The 21,362-nt window shown below is 41.7% G+C and overlaps 2 protein-coding genes across 21 annotated transcripts in view; one reads left to right on the forward strand and one right to left on the reverse strand.

Moving 5' to 3' along the window:
- Positions 1–249: 249 nt before the first annotated feature.
- LOC141426178 (uncharacterized) lies at positions 250–2,772 on the forward strand. Its single transcript, XM_074085035.1, has one exon. The coding sequence runs from the start codon at positions 383–385 to the stop codon at positions 2,417–2,419; it is 2,037 nt and encodes a 678-aa protein (XP_073941136.1). The 5' UTR covers positions 250–382; the 3' UTR covers positions 2,420–2,772.
- Positions 2,759–21,362, reverse strand: part of raskol (Ras GTPase-activating protein raskol) — a 183,630-nt gene continuing 165,026 nt past the window's right edge. For 19 of the 20 annotated variants that reach the window (XM_074111572.1, XM_074111514.1, XM_074111554.1 and 16 more), the window contains 14 exons: positions 19,355–19,580; positions 17,356–17,425; positions 17,021–17,148; positions 15,876–16,019; positions 14,278–14,423; positions 13,790–14,035; positions 13,342–13,541; positions 12,441–12,649; positions 11,838–11,950; positions 11,571–11,737; positions 10,997–11,182; positions 7,263–9,338; positions 6,125–6,240; positions 2,759–5,701 (listed from right to left, as the gene is read on the reverse strand). In XM_074111572.1, coding sequence (XP_073967673.1) covers positions 5,437–5,701; positions 6,125–6,240; positions 7,263–9,338; positions 10,997–11,182; positions 11,571–11,737; positions 11,838–11,950; positions 12,441–12,649; positions 13,342–13,541; positions 13,790–14,035; positions 14,278–14,423; positions 15,876–16,019; positions 17,021–17,148; positions 17,356–17,425; positions 19,355–19,580 — 4,292 coding nt within the window. In that variant the 3' untranslated portion in view covers positions 2,759–5,436. The remainder of the gene's footprint in view (positions 5,702–6,124; positions 6,241–7,262; positions 9,339–10,996; positions 11,183–11,570; positions 11,738–11,837; positions 11,951–12,440; positions 12,650–13,341; positions 13,542–13,789; positions 14,036–14,277; positions 14,424–15,875; positions 16,020–17,020; positions 17,149–17,355; positions 17,426–19,354; positions 19,581–21,362) is intronic. The other variant, XM_074111545.1, reaches the window with a different exon arrangement.

Consider the following 21,362-nt stretch of genomic DNA (forward strand, 5'->3'; position numbering starts at 1 on the left):
TTCCACTCAACACAAGGTACAAAACAATAATAAGTTAACATTGTAATTTGACGAAAGGCTATTTGTTAAATTAGGTGAGCTTTCCAGCTTTTATTGCTAGTGAAAATTGCCTATAGTTACGCTACTCGCCGATAGATGGCGCTGTAATAAATAACGATTTGATTATGATAAGTCAACCTTTTTACAAAAGCTAACTAGCCATCTCAGCTAGCCATGGAGCATCACATCTACAATCAAAATGACATTTGACTTATTTTGTTTTTGATTATTTTGACGTTGATTTACAGACTATTTTTTTTTTCAAAATTGCTGTTTTACGATTTTTTTGTCACCAATAAGTGTATGCATCTGATTTATTTTTGGTATTCACAAGTAGTTGAAAATGGTCGAGAAGCATGGCCCGACTACGAGCTACGGAGAGCGCGCGCACAAGCGAATGCAACTGGTGTATGCGCAACAGACGCGCGAACGCCAGTACTTTATGCAAGAACTACAAGAACTACGCAAACAAAAGTACATACAAATCATGCGAAACATAAAAGAACTCGTGGGCCCTACGTGGTATCAAGTTTTGAGCGTGCCACAGCGAGACGCCCTCGACACCTTAGAATTTGGCATTTACCAAGATCTGCTCGAAGGGCGTCCGACGAAAACGTCTGCTATAATGCGAAAACTCGGTCTTTATCCGCGACCAAGCAACTCAGACTTGATGACTTGCAACTACGCCGGCCGCGACGATCCGAAAGCTATGATTGCCGAACTATATCTAATTTCTTATGGCCACCCCATAGGGGGAAAGTGTCAATCGTACAACCTTAACGCAAGACTCATGTTGTCCGCTATACTTTATTTAGGTTTGAAAAACTTGATTGAATTATTACGTGAAAGATTCAAGCCCGATCCGCAACCAAAAGTGAAGGAAAATAAACAAAGGCCTAAGCCTGAGCCACCACTAGCATCTCCGTACCTGCAAAAAATGGTCGCGGTGTTGTATGATCCACCCAGACCAAAGAGAGGTAAGCCTCCACCTCTACCAACCAACTTAGAAGATCTAAATGAGCCGGTCGAGGAAGAACCACCAGTAACAAAGCCGCCGCCTCTGCCGCCACCACCGCCGCCGCCTAAGAAGAGGCTACCGCGCACGTTTTGCGACAAAGTGGCCGGGTACATGCCTGTAGAACCCTTCTCCGAAGTGACCGCCGTCGCAATAAAAACCACGACCCGCACGAGCACGCGGAGACAGCGCGGTGACAAACTGTGCATGACCGAAGTTAAGAAGACTTATGGTATATGTATGACACGTCCGAAAAAAGGAAGCCGGAGAAAAAAACTGACGGCCCCATCAACAGGTATTCAGAACACGCAATACCTGATCCAGGGAGTGTATACAATTGGTGGAAAAACTGTATTTGTTCTATCTAGCGTTTCCATTTTACCTGCGAAAGGCGAACTCATACATGGCGGATTCAGATACTTAAATGGGGAACTCATTAATATACATAACGGTTACCGCGGCTTCACACCGGCGCCGAAGCCAGACCCTTGTAACTGCGTAAAGTTATGGCAAGACAAAGCATTCAGATATATAAAAGAAAACAAATGTTACTGCGGTCACCGTTACGATTACGGCAACGAAGGAACTTTTCCACCGGATGAACCGCCGTATTTTCAAAAGCCTACACCGCATGCTCCGTTCCAGTTCAATTACCACACAATTTTTGACATAGATGAGAAAAGTTTATTGATCGAGAAGGAGTTCAAGAGGGTCTGGGATACTGACAGCGTGATCGGCCCGAAGAATCCGTTGAATAAGGATAAGAAAAAAATAAAAAAGAAGAGGTCATCGAAAAGTTGCCTGGGCGAGCGGCCGAAGCCGGAAGACTACTTGAAGTGCGCGCTGCGGCAGATGCGTCACGTCAACATAGCAGCTAAGCTGCCCGACGTGCACCAAGTGCCGGAGCTGCGCGAGTGGATGCGGCGGCGCATCTATGGGCCGTACAGCCCCACGGAGCGCCGTGAGTACCTCCGCCGAAGCAATGCTTTCTTCCAGCTCTTCACCACGCTCGCCGCCAACGGTTTCGGACACGTCGCCACTAAGCCGGATCCCCTTTTCCACGGTGAGACTAACTGGCTCCACAAATTGGAACTCAAAAAAAAATTTAATCAGTACACTATGAGGTACAAACTTGAATTGTTCCGATCGTTTGCCAATTTGAATAACATGCTGTGGTCCACTATGTACCCTAGTGCGTTTCCAGATAAAAAGTTTCGCGAAATATACTTCTCGTATTTGCATGGGAGGGTAGAAGATTTGCAGCTGATGCACCCGTACAATACTATGGAGACGAATGAGCGTGCGTTTAAAATGGCGCGGCGGCGAATCATCTGTCTGCCCGCGGGCATCGAGCCCGAAGAGTGAGCGTGTATATCAAAGCGCGTTTACCAGGGGAGGCGGTAATGCTAATGAGCATTATGAGTAAAGCGTAGTGACACTTTACTATCTAACGGTAGGGCACCGCCACGCTTCAGTCAATGTTTTGGGTATTGGACTTTTCAATTCAAGTTCCGAATATATACCTTTTAAGTTGGGACCACGCGTTCTAGGAGTTATGATATGGGGTAGGGGTGGGACTTTGGAGAGATATACTAAAATGTATAATTACCCGTCAATTTCGAATCACTGTAAAAGACAGACCGTGGTTTTGATCGTGAGTGCAGAGCACGCAAATTGTTCAATGGTGATACAATAAAAACTAGATTTTCTGGTTTGAATACTTTATTTCCTTTTTCTATTACTAGACACAAAGAAAAACATCATAGACACGACAGTTTTCCATGTACTTTAAAGTGACATTTCAAACATACATTTATTATAAAATAACATTGAAGAATAGTATTCATAGTTTAATGTGATAAGTTTAAAACATTTACGTTCCGTAGAGAGCAACTAGGTTGTCTCGGGCGCTCGTTCGGTTCGCGATAAATCGCAGCACGCTAAACAGGTCTTTATGTACCACAAGTGGGTCTAATCAAATATGTACCTACTCACGAAACAGACGAGTGAACTGCGAAAAGTAGATAATTTGTACCACTCATTTGACAGCCCTTCGAAATCATATAATGCGAAAGTGATTTGATCATTATACACGTGATTTTTTTCGGAATTCATTTGTAATGATTTCTGAAAAATCGTACCATGTCATGGTCGTATTATAATACTCCGAAGGTATTAAAATATTTTTCTTTTTTAGGTACTAATTTAATATGTCATTTACTACAAATATAGTAACTTAGCCTAAAAATATTATTATACAAGACTTACATTAGCGTAGTTAAAAAAACCTTTTAACGTTATAATGTAAATACAAACGCTACAGTCGTAGTGGGTGTGTGGTACTACTACTACATTCTAACGGATATTCAATCTTCTTTGGTATCAATGTTGCTGAACAAAACGTAACAGGCCGCCTAGCGCGAACGTAAACCGGCTGAGAAGAATACTGATACGAAATCAAATGTTAATGTCATTAAAGCATCTCTTCATTAAACCTAACGAAACAACTTTTAACAAAGTACAAAGAAAATGGCAAAACGAAACATGATTATGTAAATATGGTTCTAAATATAAATACAATGATTTTAGTAAACAATTATAATTCATTTACGTAACATTAATACTAATTATTTATCCATGTAAAATGATATCCATGTTGCAGCCGCGCTTTCGTCGGTGCCAGTCTCACCGCCGGCAAAGAAGATAGGAGATCGATTACATATTTGCCTCAAAAATATATTAATTTAATCGCTTTGCCTGTAATAATGTGAATGATTATAATAATAAAAATATATAATAAGTAAAGATTAATTTCATGCAAAATTTAATAAATCATTTAAAAAGCAAATTAATTTACAACCAGTCTTGAAAAAAGTAGCTGTTATGATGTCTACACATAATAATCGTTGCTGTATTTTTTTATTAAAAACAATGAGAATTTTCAGGAGTAACGTTTCTGCAACTACATATATTATGACAGGTAATAGGGCAGCATTTTTCTAACTATTACAATTATCTTTAAAAACCGGTAGCACATCTTACAAGTATTTACAGCATTTTTTGTATTCACTGGTTAGAAGAGTCATCTTTAGACATTTCTTGCTCATGTTATAATCTAAAAAGTACTCGACTAAAATACTGCAACGTCTAATAAGCGCATGCTGTTTTAGTATCGCTAACTCCTTGCTACTAGCCGACGATGAAACATGCCTCTGCCTCATGCCTTTTTTTTCATAAAAATTGTGTATCATTACATCCATAAAAATTACCTAATTATAGACTTGAAAAAATAAAATATAGGATACAAAACAAGCCGTACAATGGAACAGTTTGTGCACAGAACTTACAATAAGCTTTAATATATACATAAATAATATATTAAAGATAATGCCTCCAGGCTTATATTCGTGACCGCAAATCACTTAAGAAACGTTTGCACGCTACCCCCGCCGAACAAATACGACTCTCAACTCGTAACCTTCCCTCGAAGTTTCTAGAAATAGTAGACATGGACCACGTAGCATCTATCTTGTTACAACTAAATTCTAAATATTGAAAGTAGGTACTGGGTATTGTTTTTTTTATATAGATGCAAATATGACTGACAAATCGTTATTTTACTAAACATTTGAACGACATTGAATAAATCTTTTAGCACAGAAACGGCGAGGTTGATAAACCTTTAAACACAGAACATTAAAATTAATCTACCAACAGGACGCAACTCTCATTCCACGATGGTTTACAATTAAAATCAGTCAATTGCGTGTATTCGTTAATAATAAAGTACCATTCCAAGCGCAATCTGTAAAACTAACACTTAGACATACATGAATAGACTAGTTCGGTTCCATCGTGGGTAGAGTCAGTCAAGGAGTCGGTTTTCTTGAGATGGATATACAATACTCTTTTAGGCTTATGTATGAGTATGTCAATACAAGAAAATGGATGACATGAAAACTGCTAAAATATAAATGCTTGATTGTGTTTTAAGTCTGCACATTTTATGTAAGAAGTCGACATTTAGTCTAGTATAGAGATCAATCAACACGAAATAAAATATAACATGTCTACAATTTTGATTCAGGTCTCGATCCCCTCAAGTGTACTTCAAGGTAATATTACTAAGTTGTATCTTTTTAAGTCTTAGCGGATTTGAGAAGGTTTTTCTTTCCATCAGAACCCTGCATCTGGTGCAGTATCCTTTAATTGCCACTGGCATAGAACGTTGGTTCTCAATGCCTTTCATGCTAACTTGCACATTTTACTTGCACGAGTAACTTGCAACTTAGTCATAGTGAATAGACATCTGCAAGCAATGTGCAAGCCACATGCGCGTCGTTTTGCTTTAAACGCATAGAATTAGTACTCTATTAAATTAATTATATTTGTAATTCCTGGTGGTTATGCGGCGCGTGCGTGGGGTGGGAGGGGGCGTGAGGATGCGGGTGGGGATGGGGGTTCCCTGCGGGTGGGGGGAGTGGCGCCCTCTGTTGGAGATGGACGAGAGCGGACAACAGTCGTGTGTTGGCTTCGTCCAGCGCCGCGATCCGATGCTCCTGAGCCTCGATGACGCGTTGCTTGTGGGAAAGCGCGGCGGCCATCTTACGTTGCTCCCGCCGCAACTCGTCCTCCACACTGATCAACCTGGTCACGTTTAAAAGTTATTTGCGAATTTTTTGACACTTAGAAATAGGTTCAGTGTGGGATGGTGGCCAGAAAGGCGAGTGGTCGCTCGTTTTTTGTCGCTTAGTACTGTTTATACTGGCCTGACATAGCGTCAGAACGGGAGTTGTGGAGGTCAAAAGAGGAGGCCTTTGCCCAGGCAGTGGGACTCAATAATAGGCTACGTTTAAAAAAAACTGTTTTATATCAGCTGTTTTATAACTGTGCTCCGAAATTTTATATCATATCAGTATTCCCGATAAAGGAAATAAGAACAAAGCCCTTATGAATTATCCATATTTTCACGTATAAACTTCAAGTGCTTAAAACAAGCTGATGGAGCCTTATCCTTTTGAATTGATTGAAGTTATTAAAACGAAATGAATACTGTCAGCGCGCGCTTACCTGTTGATGACAGCTTTCATCTTAGAGTCGGAGGGGTCTTGCCCGGACTCGGCGGGGCCCAGGCGTCCACGCAATAAGTCCACAGAATTTTTTAGCCTGTCGATCTCGCGCTCGTACTGCAATTGAAATAAATTTGTTAACAATTTTGCTTTTGATAGAAACTTGCTTATTAGGCTCTAGTTCGCATGACGGCCCAGTGTTAATTAAAAAGGCTACGAAGCAGTACGTATTTAACATTACAAATGACTCGACTCATTTTATAAGCGGTAAGGTTCTCAGACGGAGACGGACGGTTCGAGACGTGGTGTTTCACTGTAGGTCTTATAAATAGGCTCAGAATTGCTCAGCGAGCTATGGAGAGAGCTATGCTTGGGATGTCTCTACGGGATCGAATCAGAAATGAGGAGATACGTAGAAGAACAAGGGTCAGGGTCAGCGACATAGCCAAGCGAATTAGCTCGTTGAAGTGGCAATGGGCAGGCTATATAGCACGGAGAACAGATGGTCGTTGGGGTCGAGAGGTTCTCGCGTGGAGACCGCGGATCGGCAAGCGTAGCGTAGGACGTCCACCAACGAGATGGACGGATGACCTGGTTAAAGTCGCGGGTTCACGGTGGATGCAAGCCGCTTCCAACCGAGGTAACTGTAGGTCTGTGGGGGAGGCCTATGTCCAACAGTGGACGTCCTATGGCTGATATGATGATAATGAAGGTTCTCAAGTGGTAAAGGCGTACCGTAAATAGAATTGTTGGTAGACGTCGCTTTATGGTCAGAAGATGTAGGATATAACAACAATTGATATAATGCAACAAATGTAATTTTCATTTGATATAATGTAATTTATCTTTAAACCCAAACTTATTTATATTGTTATTAATCCGATTTGATGTACTTTGGGTTAGGCTAGATTTGGTTTATTTTATAAAAAAGTTCTGTGAAGCTCCTATCATTTGAAATTATATCAAATGTTGTTATACCGATCATTACACACGCAGATGTAGTGCAAAATGTGTGAAGCCACTGGCTGTTGTGGACATAGTTGATGTTTTACCACTAAAACATGGTGATTGAAGTAAGTAAAATGCTACTTCTAAATATCTACGTCAGTTATAGTTGATAACACAAATTGCACTAATACCTGTTCGATAGTCCTATGGTGCTTGGCGCGTCGCCGGCCCGTGGTGCTGTACAGCGTATCCTCAAGTTCATCAGAGCTGTCTGTGAGCTCTCGCGCCGATTCCAAACTCAGCCGCCTCTGGAGCTTCTCCCTGCCCGCCTCGCGAGGCGCTTCCCTGACCACTTCCCTTGTAGCCTCGCGCATCTCGCGCGGAGGCTCGCGAGCCCCCGCACGCTCGCTCGCCTCGCTCGAGTGAGACTCGCGACTGAACAGCATGCGCGACGGAGATTCCCGCCGCTCACGTACGTAATACTCCTGATGCCTTTCCAAATCTTCGTTCAAACGACTACTCGACATCTTAGCTCCGGAATAAGCGCGATCTAACGGATAGTTCGTTTCGGAAATAGAGCTCTCCGCTAGGGAATATTTTTCGGGAGAGTTCTTCGAGTTCTCCATGTTGAATAGTGCCTTCTGGCTGCGGGAGATTTGCAGGCGGTACATTTCTTTGTTGACTTCTTCGACGTTGGATTCGGAGCGAGTGACGGGGTAGGGCTCGGTGGAGATGTGATGCGGTTTGCTTTCGTAAAGCGAGTCCCCGCGCTGGCCGAAGTGCTTATAAGGCTGCTGTCCCGTGGAGTAAGAAAGCATGGGATTTGTGCGCGGCATACGTGTCTTGCTCTTCCGTAGACTCGGCGAGGCAGATGAGTCGTCGCGCGGCGAGTGGCTGTGGTTGCTCCGTTGGTACACGTCTTCGTAATTATTATCTCTAGTTATCTTGCGGTGGGTATTGTTGCGGTTTTGTTGGTCATAGCTTCTACCTTCGTCGTTGAAGTTGGTAGAGCCCTCTTCGGAGTTGGTCTCCACGTTGTCCGTGCTCAGAGCCTCCTCATCGATCGATGAACTGGACGAGCCGCAGGGACACCGCTTGGAGTTCCTGTTGTCAGCGGGTTTCTTCTTCTCCGGAGATTGGCGGTCCTCCATGTTGTACACAGGGTTAGTGAACACGAGCGGAGCCATCTTAGCGTTAGCGTTCGCGGCGGCCGCTGCGTTGTCCGCCATAGTAAAATTTTGAATCCCGTACTTCTGTATGTCATATTCGATTTTCTGTTGGACCGGACTCTTTGGGAAGAATTTTTCATTCTTGCTATCGTAATACTGTTTGTCCCGTTGTTTTTGGTAATTGAGCTGTGAGTAGCGGCTCATGGGTTGGCCGCCGTTCTCGTAAGGCGGGTGGTGGTGTGTAGTGTTTTCGATGGGACTAGAGCTTTGGCTATAGGTGGCTATGCTTTGGTAGCCGGAGCTAGCGACGTTAGATAGGCCGCTAATAGATACATTTGACCCGTTGTTTGTATATGCTTTGTTTCCGTTAACAATGTTGTTATTGTTGTGCTGACTTTGCGACAGGCTCTTTTTGTTCATGATGAGTTTGTCCTCGACGATGTCAGAATCGTCGGCATACTTTAGAAGATCTGATAATTCTTCGAGCGTTGCCGTGTCTCTCATGAGATTTTGCATGTCACTGGAACAGTAGTTGTGGTTGACGTTGTCACTGCTCGGGGAGCGCTCGGGGCCGGGATAGTTGGCGTTGTGGAAATGTGTCGGCTGCTGATAATTGTTTGTCTTATATCGTTCTGGGAAACGGCGTTCAAGGCTTTCGCTGACGCCATTGCTGATGCCTTTAGGGTACTGGTCGGAGCCGAAGCCAATTTGTACGACCTTGAGGTTGACACAGTGTTCCTGGTTGTTATACTGGGAGCTGTACCGGTCAGGGTTGACATTTTGAGGGCTCGACCCGTATACGTTTCTAGGTAGCGTCGCCGAGCGGAGGTTGCAGCTGGGTGATTTCATGACGCCCGCGTACGCGTTTTTGTATTTAGAGTTTTCGGCGTTGGATTTTGACGGACTGATGTTAAATTGGACGCCGTTTTTGTTCATGATTGGGGAGCTGTGGGCAAAGTTGGTTGGCTCCAACTTGGTGGGAGTGTTGCAGGTGGGGTCGTTAAACCGGAATATGTTGTCTGAAGGCGTGGTCCCGGTATCGTTGCCGGCCAGACGCTTGGTAAGCTCGTCTAGGATGTCGGTTAATGGCTCAAGCTCCTGGAATAATAATAAAAAGTAATGGTAATGATGCAGGTTTACAAATACTTCGGTTTTAGCAGTAGCAGAACTTAAAACAAAATTATAAAATTGTAAGTTACCAAGTACATTTTTTTCTTTGTTACTAAAGTAAATGTAATGGGCGGCCCAATATCCCTAACAATAAGCTCGTCGAAGAATCACACTATCTGTTACCAAGATGGTTTATTTTACTGCTAGTCTTGTCAGATAGCAACTCAAACTAGCCACCCACCTGATGCCATACGAGATGTCAAATACTCGCTAGCCGATGGGCAAAAAAACAGAGCATTTAGTTTACTAAATTCCACGCAATTATTGAACTACCACGCGCCAGCACATACTATATTGATTAATTCAGGTGATCAGGCGTAAGTTTTGCCATATCGATGACTACTTCGGAGGAATTTAGGGGAAGGGTAAGGTTTCGTTTCAATGTACAGTACTTCGCTTTTTTTCTTCTAGTTATCGATAAATAGCACATCGCATGTATTTATCCCTAGCGCACCTATACCCTTTGACACCATGAGCAACGCGCCAATACCACGCGCACTCACTCTTCTGAATGCTCTCTTGGCATTCGTACCTGAATGTGACCTTTTTGCGTGGAAATGGGTACCTGTTTGCCGAGAATATTTGAGGTTTTTTGAGGCGATGGGCAATAGGCAGACCACCGTATAATTTTGGTGTAGGTAATTGGCATTTGTAAGTTTGATTTGTTTCTGCTATTAATATTGTTATTTATATTATAATTGTTATTAGCTGATATATATTTAGTAGTTTATTAAGTAACCTGGTTTCTCGGTGTGTTGGTTCGCTGTAATGCCGTGCGACAAATTAAATAATAAATAAATAAATTATAGTATAGGTGCCTCATTCTCATTGACCGTGCCTAACACGTGCGGACAAAGCTGCAGGGAGTTGGGGACGTGCAGCTGGGATTTTTTGGCCGGTAAGAGTCCAGCACTGTCTGCACCCCAGAGCACTAGTTGCACATGCCTATCAATGCGTTTATAATGCATCAGTAATTTCAATATTTATAATTTCCACATCAAATTTTGTGAAACGACAATATTCCGGGTATATTTTCCCATTGTACATCCGAACCAACTGAATCGTGACCCACTGTGGAACCGTTTCGTAGTAAAAGTCAGTGACATCCTTTGATTAATTATACCAGTTATAGTTTGACAAGGGAATTTACTAAGACACTGTGAGAGCGTTCTACGGAGGGTGGAATCAATGGGCTACTGTACTTTTCCTTTGCTTTTTGTATCATTACTAGTTTTACTCTTGTTAAGTGTTAAGTACTTTTTAATGATAGAGTTATGTATGTAGTGCGTATTCTAGTTAAAATTATCGGAATATGTTTTGGTAAGAATCATTAAATATTTAGATAAATTTTCTAAGTTAGGTAACTGAAGTATAAGATAATGTTTTGTCTAATTCTATTTCTGTTAATTCTCCATGAGAAATAATTAAATATGAAATGAAAAAAAAACTAACATCAAGTAAATAAAAGCAAGAACCCTTTGAAAGAAAGTAAGAAGTCTTTGGCCCTTAAGGCGACTCAACTCAAAAAAACACGCGCGCATCGCATCAGCGTAAGATAGGACGACACAATAACAATCTATTCTCACCTGCGTCCTGCCTCCGGGCAGTTTAGGCAAGCTGTCCACAAGCAAAGCGTGCAGGGTTGCCAGCTGTTTCCCCAAGTCGACATGAGGCGCCCATTCCGGGTCAGCTTCCACCGCCTCGGTAGCGGAGCCTTGGGACGCGGACGAGTTGCGTTTGCTTCCGTCCTGGTTCTGCTCTTGGGGACGCATCTATAAAGGCAAATGGTGGTATTGAGTGACAGTACTAATATGACGGATACAAATGGAGTAAGGAACACGTCTGTACCGTCAAACAAACTGATTCATGTACCAGGATGGAACCTTTTAATAATAAATTTCATTATGATTTCTTTGACAAAAGTATGGGATTTTAACATGACATACTAATGTATGTGCTACTAAGCACCACCTACTTACACACATGATTTAATTTGTTCGACTTTACATGTACTTACCTCAATATTTGTGACTCGCATTTCTATCTACATGCTGTTTTCGTAATTACTATTTCTACATTACATTTTATCCTATTTTTCTTAACCTGGCGGGCCATTAACCATGATTTAAATTTAATTACATCGACAACTTGCGTACTTACCGAAATAGTTCGCAGGAATGCTTTCATGTTAGGGGCCTCCTGTTCTAAAAAGTCGTTGAGGAACTCCATAAAAGCTTCTTTGCCTTGGAACCGCGTAAAATTAGCAAGGGTCTGCAGTGTTTTGGCGACCAACGTCAAGTTGCGAGCGGCGCGCTCATTCGGGTACTCTGTAACATGAGGAAGCTTGTTAGTGAACGTAATAGTACAAGCAGATACTGGTAGATGGCGCTGTAATTAAACGCTTGTCGTCGTTATTGTTTTACTCACCATGAGTGATCCCAAAGAGACTCGGTGACAAAATAGCGGGACATAGAAATCGAAGGAATATCGATGCGCTTATCAAGTTGTCCGATATATCCTCTCGCCCCATTGCGATCAACCTGCAAACAATACAAAAGAAGCTTTATAGCGCCATCTCTTGTCAAGTAGCGATACTAAATCAGAAAAATTTAATGGAATTCACAGAAAAGATAAAGAAACATTTAGTAAGTCATGAAAAGGGCATTTTAAGAAAATAAGTGAGAACATCATTAATACTTGAACTAAATTTTATTAACCATTCGCTGAGCAGGTTGAGAAAAATAATATTGTAAAGGTAACAAAATGGTTTCACTTCGCAAGGCTGGCAGACAATCACAAACAAATAACAAATATTTCGCACTATAAATCGCTGCAAACTATGGACTAAACAATTCGTCTCGGTATTGTCACTCAATAATCGTTACTAATTTTGAACATACCGTTTATCCATTGTATCTGGGCGAAGGTCTGGTTCGGCAAGGTCTTCCGTTTTCTTTGACTTCCGGGGGCCTCGGATATCTCCGTGAACCTATAATCTGCCGAACAGTTTGGGTAGGTCATTGCACATACCTCTCACGGAAGGTCGCGAAACAGTCCCTTAGTGGTGGGGGAAAGCGGGGTGCGGAAGCGGCAATAGCTTTCCAAGCCAGTGTGACCGCGTCCCTGAGAGCGGTCTGTTGTCTTCTCAGGGCCGCGCCGCTGCCGGCTCGTAAAGGATCTACTTCGCACTCCGCTGCGCCAGGGCCAGCGGCCGCGGCGACCGCTTCGCTTAGCGTGTCCTGTCGGCAAGATAGGATACATGTGGTCCTCATACCCATTATACGGTGGAATGTAAATAAAAACTGTCTTCTATTTTTATTTACATGGACGACGGATAGAGATGGACGGATGATCTGGTTAGAGCCGTGGATGCAGGTCACTTCCAACCGAAGCAACTGGAGGTCTACCTATGGGGAAGGCCTATATCCAATAAGAGACGTCCTGTCCATGAAGAAGATAATTTTTACTTAGATTTGCAAGTGTGGTCTTTCAGTTTCATTTATTTATTTTACAAACATTATAAATGAGAAAGTTTGTGAAGATGTTTGGAGTTTTGAATGTTTGTTACTCAATCACGTCTAAACCGCTGAACCGATTTAGATGAAATTCGGTATACAGATAGTTTGAGTCCCTGGAAAGGACATAGGATAGGTTTTATCTCGGAAAATTGCATAGTTCCTGCGGGATAGTGAGAAACGAATACTACGCGTACGGAGTCGCGGGCAACAGCTAGTAATATATCAATTCTGATCGTAGTCAGTAGCACTCATACTTATGTAACTGTCTACTACGTTGTCATATAAGGCTGGTTCTGGGCTAACTACAACATCGCTCTTGAAAGTCATCAATGTGATTTAATGGGCGTTAACCAGTTTATAAAATAGTTTCCACCTGACGATGTATACTGAAGAAATGCTCGAGCTCAACTGACCTGTAGATACTGATCGCCGACCAGTTTGAGATATGCCTCCATGCTCTTAGTCGCGAGTGAGTTCCCTCGGAACGTGAGGGAATGGTCGCCGGTACGGCGCACGTCCAAAGCGACGACATCGGCGAGGTAACGCGGCGCGAGGCCCGCGCCCGCCATGCAAAGAACAAGGGCGCAACCGATGTCCTCTTTGGCTTTGACACCTGTGGAAGTAAGGATTAATTCAGTTTGTAAAACTGATAATTCCGTTTAAAAAAAATAGATGGCGCTGGCTAAGAGTGTAATTCTTGTTAACAGATACACTCCAAAGCGCGGGACTATCTAAAGATTCCGCTTGTAAATAAAAGCGTGTCACTAAAAACACCTATTAGACAGAAAATAAAAAAAATACAAGATTAAATTACTCAAACATATTACATATTTGTATTGACCATAAATAAACCCTACTTACCAATAACAGGTTCCAAATACTCGCATAGCCTCTTATAATTTTTCTTCAGATAATCGAGGAATCTGGCATAATGATCGAGTGGGAGGACGTCTACGCTCTGATAGCGACATTTGATGCGAAGCGCGGGCACCGGGGGCGGGGGGGCGCGACCCCCCGGGGACTGGGGTTTGTCCCCCCCGGAGAGAGGGTACCACCGCTCGTTGAGGTATCGGGAGGATACGTCGTCGACCGGGATGCGAACGGTACCTGGGAAAAAATTCCAGTTGAATATGAATTTTTTGATGATGGTATGCTATCGGAGACGAAATTATTGAATGGCAGTGATACATATAGGTCGAACGACAAGATAGCCAAAATAAAGCGCCTCTTGTCACAAAAAAAAAACTACAGCTCCGCGGCAGGTGGGTGCGGAGTTTTACTTTTTGACACTGACAGGGTCAGAGATAGAAAAATTTGGTTATATCACTTCTCCTTTAAAATATACATACCGACTAGCGCATGCTTGTCCCGCTTGCGCGAGCGTCGCTCTGGCTCTCTGTATACATTCACGTTGATCGCATGTACCGCCTGTAGCCCGGTGAACTCGTACACCTCGCCCCAGAAACACAGCTCCGACTTCAGCTTAGACGAGGATCTGGAGAACAAAATACATGTTGACGAGTGTCCAATGGTAACACGCAAGGGAAACGATAGAGAGTTCTTAGATGTAGACGTCTAATCCCAATTCCTTGCGGGCTTGTTTGTTGTAATGACACAACAGTGAATACGAAACTCCGCAATAAAACCGTTTACAGTAAAACACCAATGTTATAATCGAAACCAGGCTAGAATATTGTACTGGATACTAAATCTGATGGTAGGTAAAATCAAGTTTTGCTTGTCATGTAACAGATCGAAGTTTCTGAAGATGCGCTATCTATTGCAGAGTAGCAGCAACTTTATTGGAACTTGTTACCAGAGCTACGAGGATATTAAAAATTATAACCTATTGCATTTAGCTTCCTCTTAAATCTTTTGTTAAGAATATTAATTAATTAGTATCTTAACTATAACTTCAACCGTGTTTACAATGTTTAAGAGCAGACTAGTTAAATGTGAGGAAGTTTCATTAGGCAAACGATAATGATGTATTACGTCACCCCACCAATTGCAGCACGAAAACTATGACTCACGAGTTGTTCTACTATTTCGATTAATCCTTTGAACAGTTAGTTATTTATTTCGTTATTATTTCAAGTTTCCGTTCTGTTGGTTTTAGTTTATGGGTACAGTCGAGTTCGTAAACTTCTGAGCAAAAATTTGATCAAAAATATCTGAACACGCTTCTACGCCGTTAACGATAAAGTCGTGTTCACATATTTTTGATCAAATGTTTGCTCAGAAGTTTAAGAACTCGAATGTACCTAGACCCATAAACTAAAATCAATAAAGAGTAATAAATAAAGCAATAAAGTGAATTGTATTGTACAGTCAGCATCAAAAGTAGCTGTACACTTTCGTACTTTGTCGTTTTACAGCCACGTACGAAACGCCATGCGAGATAGTCAATGAGTCAATGCGATAGAGTAAAAAAGTGCTCCGCTACTTTTGATGCTGACTTGTACACAGTCTTTTAACTGACGAAAAGGAAAGGAGAAAGTTCAAATCGACGCGAATTTTAAAAGTACATAAACAAATTTTATCTTGGCGCCGCTGTTTACACTTACCTATGCAAACACTAATTTACCCCCTGTTGGACAAATACGGCAAAACGTATACTTAAATAGTAACCTACTCATAGAACTCCTAATTCCTAATTAATTAAACTACTAAGAAGAATTAACAACCCGGCTAACTCGTACTAGGCGTTTTAACCCTTTTCCAGGCCCCGCAAATTAAGATACGCTACTACAAAATGATTCATAGTTTCATTGTTTACCTATGAGGGACGTGTTTAAAAACGAGTAATATTTTATTTAACTCCAATTGATTTTGTAGCATATTGTAAATTAAGCAAGATCGAACATTTGTGTACATTTATATGGTCGCTATATGCACTATGCCTGGAAAAGGGTTAAATTTGTTTTAGTGGGGTTTAACTGCTTACTTGGCGTAGAGCGTATCGTCAAGCAGAATCTCGCAGTAGTATCGCTTCTTTGGCGGGATGGCCTTTGCTTCCAGCAGCCAGAGCTTGACGGAGCGCTCACACCGCCGCGTACGCATCTCGTCCGGTCGCGCCGCCTGCCGGAGACTGTAACACAAGTACATTATATGTACAAACCCAGTTATGACATTGCTTTTTTTTCAGAGTTCTTTTTAGGGTTCCGTAGTCAGCTAGGAACCCTTATAGTTTCGCCATGTCTGTCCGTCCGCGGCTAAGCTCAGAGATCGGTGGTACTAGAAAGCTGTAATTTAGCATGAATATACATATCAGTCACGCCGACAAAGAGGTAAAATAAAAAAAAATTTAGAGTACCTCTCTTAGACGTAAAATGGAGGTGATTTTTTTATTATATAAGGTAAGGCAGGCTGTACCAGCAGTCATCGTATGCTGAATGAAAAAATGTTCATAGGTACTTCGTTCCTGTCAACGCTTTATAGAAAGATGTAAAAAGAGAAAAAAGTGTAGTACACTTACGGATGAGTAAATCCTGGGTGAATTAACTCTAGGTGCATTAAGTGTACTACACGGAGAAAACACACTTGCTTGGTAGAAATTTTAAATCCAAGAAGAGATCCGCTAGAAAACCTTGGAATATAAAGGCCTATAGTAAAAATTTAAATTAAAACATTTTGTGTCTATTTTAAATAAATAAATAAGAAATTTATGAAAATGTTTGAATCTTTGTTACTCAATAACGCAATAACGCCTCGACGGATTTAGATAAAATTTGCGACACAGATAGTTTACATCCTGGATTAACACATAGGATACTTTTTATCTCAGAAAATGTCAAAGTTTCCGCGGGATAGCGATAAACAAGTTCTTCGCAGAAGATGTCGGGGGCAACAGCTACTTAGTATAACTATACAGTTTATACATAAACGTATAATAAAGGCAAGACTAATTGAAAAATCAGAAAATTAACATATTTTACACATATTTATTCAAATGTTTTCTGATTTACGCAATACTAGTCATTAATTGTTAACTGCTACTAATGCCAAATGGAATTAAAATAGTGGTCTGACGGTTTCTTGATTAAGTCGTTTATAGCTGTTATCTCGTAATAAACTGCATTTATATCTTACCTGTATATCCAACGATCACGCTCCTTTCTGGAGGCGCAAGCGAAATATCGCGGGGCACGATTTTCAGCGCTCAGCGCAAAGCAGTGCGGCTTGCCCAGCACTGACGAGTGCAGAGCACGGATTTCCACCTGAAAAACAGAAAACATGATTTGACATCATATAAAACAAATCCGTTTCAAGCTTAAACCGCTTACGATCTATCAAACTTATAAATAGCGGTCGAGAGAGAGTGGACCAACTAAATAACATTTGATCCAAAGAGCTTCGAGACCCTTACAATTGGGCACCGATCAAGATGGAAAAACAAAAGAAATCATCAAAGAAACTAAACCCACTTGATTGGGCGGCCCCAGATCCATAGTGGAGACGGCGGGAGACTGCGCAGATAGTAGGCTCTCGTGTGATCTGAAACAATCCAATTTACGTGTTATTTCAACCACCAAGTATTTCAATTTGTAATAAATACGAGTGATGAACTTGTTTCGTGCGCTCGCAGGGAAGTAATTAAAGAGCAACCAGTAAATAACTCGAGCAGACGGGCGGGGCGACACTCCCACATATACAAAATTACAACACCTAGTGTCTGGGTAACGTAGTAGGTAATGTCACGACACGTCGCTAAATACGTGCGACTGTGTAAAAATACCGCGCGTTCATGCATCGCATTTTGATTGAGGGTTCAACCCCACGACAATATGCATAACTCGATACGAAACGAACAAAGGAAGCGCTTTGAAACTAAGTAATTTCACTCTATTGCGCTAATTGCGCCGTTGTACCGAGTCGATCCAGCTTTGCAGTGCCTAGTTTGAGTTTAAACTGAGGGAGGAACGTTTGGTTACTGCTTTTGAACATTTTATACACTTCATGCTGGGACGGTTAAGGATTTTAATCCATGAGCCACCATGGAACCATTCCGCAGTAAACGTCATACGACACGTCATGTGACATCGCATTAATGAACAAGGAACATCGTCATGACTTTTCCTTTGAAAAGGTTCCAGGGTGGCTCATGAACTAAAATCCTTGACTGTACGTGGGCAAGACTAATGAGTGGCGCAAAACCGCAATAATTGAGTTAAAAGGAGATTAGAGAGAGAGAAAATACGTAACCTAACACTCTTTCTAGAAGATAATGTAACTTATATGTTGCCTAATCCACCATAATACTTACAATATTCAAATAGGCATGTACCTACAATTCGAATATTTATTTCTCAGTGAAGGAAATAATATCGCACAGTAATTTCTTTAGAAACGAGCTTTACTCATGCGCTGACATTATCGAAAATTACAAAGCGAAACTGGCATGAAATTACAATTGTGGCAGCCGAGGATGGGATACATACGACCTTTAGATATTTGCAAAAGACTCCCCGGAGAGGAAAATGGCGACGGAAACATGTACGATACGTCAACAAAAATTGGAAATAGACGGTGGTTATAGAAGCTTCTTATTCCGATCCGAATTCCGATAACCAATATCAAATACATTTTTTGATTTTTTTTTTATACTAAGATTGGCAGATTTGCGGAGAGGCCATAACTAACTCGGAAAGCATAAAAGCTGTCAATTAACAAACTTTACTAGTATCCGCTCTTCGAAAGGCTCATTTAGTTAAACCCAGTTTAATACATCAGTGGTTAAACCGTTTTACTACAAATCAATTGCTGGAAGAAACCAATGATTAACAAAAGGCGCTGTACGGCTGTTATTCTCACAGTTAAACCAGTTTACAGGCTTAGCACTCGCAACCGACCAATCGGGGCCAGTGATTTGCTGTCGCTGGTGTCGCTATTCGACAAAACGGATGCAGCCAATCATTCGTAAGGTAACCCATACAAATTAAAGTGGCTTGCTGTGTGCAAAACTGAGCCCACGCAGCATCTACCAGTGTAAGTATTCAGATAGTTACGCGCCATTTTTCTATCACCAGATGTAACGGAGCAGCTACGGTAGTCAGTAATAAATATTTGAGCACACACGCACCATTGACGATACAGTTGTGTTTACATGTTTACTAATGACAACTGCATTTGAATTAGATCATGGAAAACACTCAAGATAGTGGTGTGTGAAATCTCCAATCCAACCGAAAGAAAGTTTTTAGTACGAAGCAAAAGGCTGTTTTTCCACCAGAGAAGTGTGAGGTAGCTGTTTAGCTGTAAAGTCTCTATGTAAGTACTTCAGGTTAAACCTGTCCCTGTTCACCAGTGCTAAGTTGCTAAGCTATCCTAATTGGTGTATGAAATATTCTTAGCCACGCAGTTTAGCTCATACATATCTGATGGAAAAACAGCCGGATGCTCTTGTAGCTAATGTTGTAATGTTACCTGGACGTCCGTAAAGCATGCGTAGCCGGGTGCGTATTGCCAGCGGCCAGCGCGCGGTCCCTTTCCAACTTTGTGGCGGACTTGGTCCTCTTCAGCGGATTGTTCCGGAAGGATCGTTTCGAGAAGAAAAAGGAGGCGAGGCGTGAGGGGCTGTGCTGGGCTTGGGCGCCCGGCACCGGCGTGCTTGGCGCCGAGCCGCGGCGACACGCTTTTTCATACGATGTGTCTGCAAGAAAGAGATTCAGTTAATAATCGAGTCAAAAACAAGATTAGTTACATCATTAACTCAAGTCACGACGTATTTATTCATAGTTATAGCTAATATTCCAATTTATACCAACCAAAAGTACTGACAACGCCACACATAATTTAAGTAGTTTGCTCCATCCATAAAACATTTAGTTTTTTATTACTCATGCGGTGCATAAGGGTCCGGCTGTTTATTAACGCGAACGCAAATCTACAAAATACAGCAATAAAGTAATGCCCTGAGTCATACACTCTGCCCATTCCAATTTGCAGAGTTACCATAGCCTTGCATGTCGCAGCGAGCATGATTGCAACAATTATGATGATTGAGGCGGACTGTCAGGGATTCTCTGCCTACAAGTACAAAAATATTATTGATATTGACATATTTCAGATCCAGATGACGTGAGATAAAATTGAAACGAACATGTTATTCACAGAAAAAACGGGTCTTAACATACCCTACAAATGATAGGTACATATTTTTCAATAATGTTGTACTTCAGTGACAAAAACTCAACTAAAACAACGAGGCAGTCGAATTAAAGTGGCCCAAACACGGAAGTCAATATAGCGGGCGATTTTTAATTTGTACCTACTAATTATCGTTGTCGTGACTCATCTCATCTGACCAGTTTGGGGTGTTTCCAATAGCGCAACAAGATGCAAGGATACAAAAGCAGAAGGCATAGCATATCAGAGGTCTATACCTGTGCCGCCTGATCCTGATGCCAAATGCTACCTACTCGCGAGGCCACACCGGCATGGTACCTGCAGCAAGCCGACGGCATAATCGTAAGGTATAAATAAACGACCATTAGCCTTACGGTAGCGTATCGCAACGACGTGTATACTCCGCGCCTCAGTCTAACCTAAAACCTAAGGAGGACGTCGCCTTTTTCGCTAATAGTTATAAAGCAACTATAGGTATTGTGCCTCAGTACCGACTTTTAAAATCATATCACTCGAAAATACCAATCGAAAGTGAAAAAAACTCTTGCTGAATTTAAAATACGAGTAGAAGAAAATTAAAGCTTTAATTTATCAAAACTAAATTGTATTGTTTTTAATTTGTGGAAATGTTTCAATCTTTTGACGATGTAATTAATACTCGAATGTTTACGTCAAATTTATCAAAACGTTATCTCGAATGAAGTATAATGTGGACACGAGCAAGTGGCACGGTATATACGGCGCGGCATCCGGCGGAAGCGGCGCGCACGCCGCAAGTGACCAGCGCGCATGCCTCTACAATGTCAAAACCTTATAATTATGTAGGTATATAGTCATCGTCAGATATAAGGGAGCTACCGAGATGCTCAAGACACAGACGGAACATGTCTCTATTGTGCAGCGCGTTACAGAAAAGAGGAAAAAAAATATTCGTTAAATTTCGCAAAATAGAGAGATATGGGGATAAATTCTATTCCATGGTTATTAAAAATACGAAGCCTGGTCCAGTTTTATCAAACTGGATTTAGGCACTTTGGCCGCTCCTTTATATGTAAATATTTAGCGTCTACTGTACAATAACTAAATAATCAGTTCGTACATAGCTCAATTTACTTCATACAATACCACAAACTTCATCACCACATCAGATGATGGGATCGGTATCGGAGTCGGTAAATAAAAAATACTGTTACAGCTAAATGGATGTTGATATGGTTGCGGCATTAATTACAATTTTGACCACCGGGTCAGATAAACTTGTGGTACTACTGTACTGATTGATTCCAAACTGCAGTGTTGAAGCAGG

This window comes from Choristoneura fumiferana, chromosome Z (genome assembly GCF_025370935.1).
Source record: "Choristoneura fumiferana chromosome Z, NRCan_CFum_1, whole genome shotgun sequence".
Taxonomy (NCBI): domain Eukaryota; kingdom Metazoa; phylum Arthropoda; class Insecta; order Lepidoptera; family Tortricidae; genus Choristoneura; species Choristoneura fumiferana.